The sequence below is a fragment of the Juglans regia genome, chromosome 13 (assembly GCF_001411555.2).
Source record: "Juglans regia cultivar Chandler chromosome 13, Walnut 2.0, whole genome shotgun sequence".
NCBI lineage: Eukaryota > Viridiplantae > Streptophyta > Magnoliopsida > Fagales > Juglandaceae > Juglans > Juglans regia.
The window spans coordinates 10,179,092-10,185,091 of NC_049913.1; the positions used below are offsets into that span (position 1 = coordinate 10,179,092).

At 34.9% G+C, this 6,000-nt stretch overlaps 1 protein-coding gene across 1 annotated transcript; it reads left to right on the forward strand.

Moving 5' to 3' along the window:
• Window positions 1-4,033: 4,033 nt before the first annotated feature.
• LOC109015218 (basic leucine zipper 43-like) lies at window positions 4,034-4,915 on the forward strand. Its single transcript, XM_018997697.2, has one exon. The coding sequence runs from the start codon at window positions 4,168-4,170 to the stop codon at window positions 4,765-4,767; it is 600 nt and encodes a 199-aa protein (XP_018853242.2). The 5' UTR covers window positions 4,034-4,167; the 3' UTR covers window positions 4,768-4,915.
• The last annotated feature ends 1,085 nt before the right edge of the window (window positions 4,916-6,000 follow it).

Here is a 6,000-nt window from a genome sequence, read left to right on the forward strand (position 1 = left end):
ATCCTAACAATTTTATCTTTAAGTATCTCCTGATGGCTAGAAGCACAATAATATTATAGGTGAGAACCCTTAATCATTCAGTGTTATTTATAGACTTTTGACCATCATAAAATCTAGAGATCTCTATGACTAGCGAGAATAAAGATATTCGTGGCCCATTACGAGTCATTAATTAAGTGATAATATTTGAACTATTCTAAACCCATTAAGATATGAGTGTGTAAGACATAAAGTTTTAATAAAAGTACTCTTACATTTAAATATACCACTTTATAACTTTTGTTGATCAAGTACTTGCATGCACCAATAAATATGCCACTTTATAACTTTTGTTCAAGTACTTGCATGCACCAATATAATTAAAATGTATCGATCTCTGCCTTACAAAGAAAGGAAAACTATCTTCATCATCACTGAGCAACAAAATCAATAATCCACACATACGATGAATACGAATACATGCATATTGATGATCATTTAGCACTCGCAACACATATTGTGATCCATCAACAACTTGTACAGCAGAATATATATATGCAGGGTAGTACTTCCAGCAATATTTAATCAGTCATGCATTAAGATGTCATTGTAGTTCAAGAATATCATGTGGGTGTGTCTGTGTGTCATGTACTACTAGTCTTGGAGAGAGAGAGAGAGAGATCATGGGTTGGCTTTTCTGGAGTTGAATTGACGCGGAGTGTGGCATTGGGTGGGGGTGGGGAGGCTGGTTGCAGCCGGCAATATCACCCACGCGGGATCGTGAAAATGGACCCACACTCGTTGGTAGCAAAATGAGTAGCCGTTAAATCGAGTCCCCCTCCATACCCAGCACTCAAGGTCCATTTGCGGTACTCTCTACCCCTTTGTCTGCATAATTTTTCTTTTTTGAAATTAAGAAGCTAAATTCATTTACAGAGAAAGCATATATATATATATATATATATATATATATATATGTAAGAAACAAATATAGCCAGCCAGCCATGGATGATGCTATATATATATATATATATAAGATTCTACATCCTTATATATTTTTCTCAGCACGTAGTACGTACTCTTTTGTTGTTTTCTGCAGTTGGTACGTAGGACCCTAGCTAATAAATTTCGGCTCTCTTCTCCTCATGTGATCTTATAATATTTAATCAAACCCAATAATTCATATTGGCCTTTCATTCTTTCTTTCTTTCTTTTGTTGATTGTAATTGGTATATATATATATATATATATATATATATATATATATATATAAATATAAATATATGTGGATCGTAGAGGGCCAAATATTCTCGGGATTAATCATAGATTTAGTGTTATGCATGACAAGTTGAGTGGCGCATGCCCGTCTCTGGTCTGCTCTATTTTTTAATATGGTCGATCTATATCTATACTGTCTGATGTCAAGATTTTTAGTAGTCCTAGGTTCCATATGATCAATTTTTATTAATCTATATTCATATACACATTATATATAGGACTGGTGTACGTACAATATTGTGATAGAAGTTTGGGACCGATTTAAATATCCTACGTACGTACTACGCGGTACTTATAATGATCATAAAATATATGGAAAATATAATACAAACACAACTCATTTTACAACCCTAATTTATATCGTGATTCTATTTTAAATTAAATGAGGTATATTTTTGAAAAGTAATTTATAAAAATAACATCATTTTATAAAAATACTCAATTTTTAAAACATGATTAATGTGTAAAGGTTGTAAAAAACAAATTCTACCTGTATCATTACTCTATATATATTCTAGGCTAGGCCGGAGAAAGATTAAGGCCCTGTTTGAATACAAAAACACTCTCAACCAATCTCATCTCGTCATTACAACTTTTTCAAATTTTCATACAAAATATAATAAACAATATTTCAACTTTTTTCAAATCTCAAAATAATAATAATATTAAAAAATAATATTCTAACAATATTTTATTTAACTCATCTAAAATTATTTTATCTCATCTCACTATTCAAATGAACCTTAAAGGTTTTGCATCTAGCAGCATGATCAGTCGTATTTCAAAGAAAATTAATGCAAAAAAGTGGACATAACAAACTAATCTCATAATTTTGACATGAACCCTTAAATTATTAGTAAATTAAAAAAAAAAAAAAAGAAAAGAAACGTATATATGCATGAGTAACAAACAAAAATATTCTTTTAAAAAATAGGCCAACTTGCTATGAGATCCATTATAATTAAAGTTGCTAAATTGCTTTTTACTTTCCTATTTATTTATTTTTTTTCCCAGTTAATTTTAATTAATTAAGCCATCATGGATCGGATAATTAGCATTATAAGAAGCTTGGTAGGCCGAAGGAAAGCTAGCTAGTGTTCGATCTGATCTAGTGGGAATCACCTAAACTACTGCGTACTTTTAATTGTGAAACATATAATTAATTAAAGATTGGAATAGAATATTGAAACTGATAATCTGTAATTAAAATATAGAGAATAAAACGTTTGCGTTTGCAAGTTGCTGCCTCTGGGATTTGCCAAGACTTTTTTGAGCTAATCCACTCGGATCAGTACTCTTCTTTTTCTGTTTATAAAAATAATCGATGATCTGCAACAATGAGTTAATTATAATTAAAAATCAAACAAGAAAGCATATATATATATATATATATATATATATATATATATATAATGGATTATATATATAAATATAAATGCACTGATCAGGGCCGGCCGCCGGGAGACTCACTAGTACTCCAGCTTCTACATTTAATTAATTAATTAGGTCTAATTTATTATATATAAATCTACATTTGATATGTTAGTTCATGATGAGGCAATTAGATTAGAATAGCATACATTGTTTCTGTATACATGGATCATAAAAAAGAGGTGCTTGCTAGTTGCTGATGCGCCCTGGAAGAAGAACAAGATTTTTAAACATATAAAAACGCACTGAACCTTCAAATCATGATGATGATGCAACTCAACTCTCATATAGTGATCTCGACTACTCATGTATATATTTTCCCTTTTTCCAAGATGAATATGTCATATTTTCTGTAACATTAATATGTATATATAACATTCACTGATCGATACAGCACCATTAACATGATCATGATTCTTCATGGAAAAGTTTGGATCAAGGGCTCTTTCTAATTAATTAATTGATCTGTGTTCATGAGAAAGTAGTACTTTTTCAAGTGTTTCATACTGCAGGGATGATAATCTGCAGATAATGGTATTGCTGAGCTAGTTCAGTTCAATGTGATGATATGCAATATGTGGACAATTGCATCCTGATGGTCCCACCAATCCAGAAGGAAGTGCTTGGTGAGTCATCAAAATTGTAGTAAACAGGATTAATGTCAAAGCCCTAATATTATTTAATAGTTTGCCTTTTTAAACTGACCTTCATTTCGTCACCAATCATATATGAGAAGTTTTTTTTTTTAGGCTAGCTGTTAGAGTTTTGAAAGGAGTTATACATTCTACAGTCACTTTTGCGTATTCTTTACACACTTCATTGATATGATTGGCCAAATGAATTATTTTATATTAAAAAAAAGTTACGCATGCAATCAATCACATTAGTAGAATGCATAAAGAGTACGCAAAAGTTGACTGCACGTAAATTTTTTAAAAGAAGAAAACTCTCCTCAAATTGACATTTGACACCATTTCTTCTTTCAACCAATTCCATACCTAAATTATTGCAATTCCACATCAGGAACTTCTCTCTCCTGTAAGCATTATACCTGATTCCAAAATAATTATCCAAATATTGAATTTCTATGGATGCTGCATGCATGTCCATACTCAATTATTTGGATACATGCATGCATGCATGCATACATAAAAAGTCACCGACCCATGACATGAACTCAAAACAGCATCAATGTTATGTAAAGTGGTTTTGTAAAGAGAGGCATATCTAAAACCTCATCCTCATGCATCATTAGATAGACATCTGCAGTGGCATTCCAGAATATCGTTTTTAAATTCTTCTCATGTAAGCCCCCTGACGCTGTAACACTTTGTTGCTCAAACTGGCCCACTTCTCTAGTATTTTTCCTCCTATAAAACCCCTCCATTTCTCATGCTGTCCTAATTCCCTATCCTCTTCAGCAATCTCTGCAACAAATTAAACCCTTCGGATCATATCATTATCTTCAAAGTTCGAATTATGCTTCCAGCTGAGATCACTGGAATTCATTATCTAGCCCAAGAAACCCCTATCCCAATTCCCACTGGCTTTGGCATGATGCAGAGCAATACACCTGATCACCTTTATTTCAATAGATTCTTAAGCAACTTACCCAACTCTCTCTTCCCGTCTCAAGGCTATGAGCTTAACCCACAATACTCCTGTATCAGCAATAACTCCAGTACTTCTGATGAAGCTGAGGAGCATCAACTCAGCATCATCGATGAAAGGAAGCAGCGGAGAATGATTTCTAACAGAGAATCTGCTCGCAGATCACGGATGAGGAAACAAAAGCACCTAGATGAACTCTGGTCACAGGTGGTAAGGCTTCGAACAGAGAACCACAACCTGATAGAAAAGTTGAATCATGTAACCGAGTGCCATGACCGGGTTCTTCAGGAGAATGCAAGGCTCAAGGAAGAAACTTCTGATCTTCGCCAAATGTTCACAAGCCTGCAAATTGACAGCCCTTACACTGCCACGTTCAGAGACTTAGAAGAGGTTCCTTGCAACACGGCTCATCTCAGAGCTGAATCCTCCAACCAATCCATCTCTAATTCTGTAGACTTGCTTCATTAAGATTAGTCAATAGTCACGAGGGCTGTTTTTCCTAATTTAGTCTATGTCCCTCATGTCTACTATGGTTTTCCCCAAGTCTTTTGTCATGATCAACTTGAGCTATGTGCGGAAACAGACCTTCCAATAACATCTTTTGACCACTTTTATCTTTGCATGGCTCAATTCCCTCCAATTATTATAATCAATACTTAGATGAAACTATTGTAGTTCTTCTCGCCGCACATATCATGTCATGCAGCTTGAAGAAGAGAATTCCTGAAAAAGGGAGATTTTCTTTTTTTGGCAAGTGGATATAAGGATATCAAAGACTGAATAATTAATGACTATCTCTCCATCATATCCAGAACCAACAAAACTTTGATCGTATACTTCCGCCTGTTCAATACGAATCAGGCCAGCCGGAAGGATCGAATACGACACAGTAGAGAAGAAAAAGTTATTGAGTAATGCAAAATCTTCTAACCATTCTAATATTGTTGTCAATAGGGAGAAGAAGAAGCAGAGTTGGGTGAGCCATGTGGGGAATAAGCTTGAGTCACACCTCAAGGAGGCCCCATGGCCAGTTTAGTGTTGCACAGAATATGACGGCCAAAAGGGACAAATGGTGGTGGAGGGTGCTGGTGTTAGTGCTTCTTCCAACAGTAACTACTATAACAAGCAAAACATTTGAAAACTCAATCCACTAAAAACACCCAAGAAAAGAACTGTCTGTTCTAATTAGCTTTTTGGTGTGGGCAACATTAATGCCTGCCAGTGCCTGACGTGGTTCAGCCAAAGTTTGATACATAATACTTCTGTTTTCTCCAACTTAATTTGGAATATTTATATCGATGATCATGTCATGTTTGTAGATCGATCGAGTCTACGTTTCAGGTGTTCTGGAACGGTACTACCTTTTCGCAATTTCCATAGGCTATATATTGCATCAGCATTCAGCCCAAGTCCCACCATGCTGCATGCATGCCCTCTTCCCCCGGCCCCCTTTTCCATATTTCTCTGCTCTCTTTCAGGCGCGTGTTGTATGTGTGGGTCTACACACATGATCAACTGACGTGCTATCTGCACATTAGTTTTTGGAAAATGCTATATGTTAACCTCGTGTTTCACATATCTTTGGATCAAGCTCTGACAACTCATATCTTTAGAACTGGGATTGCAAAAAATATGGAAGGAGGCAACTAGGAGAGGGTCTTGGGATCGAGGAGTCTCCGATGTCAAAGTTAGAAAATTCTC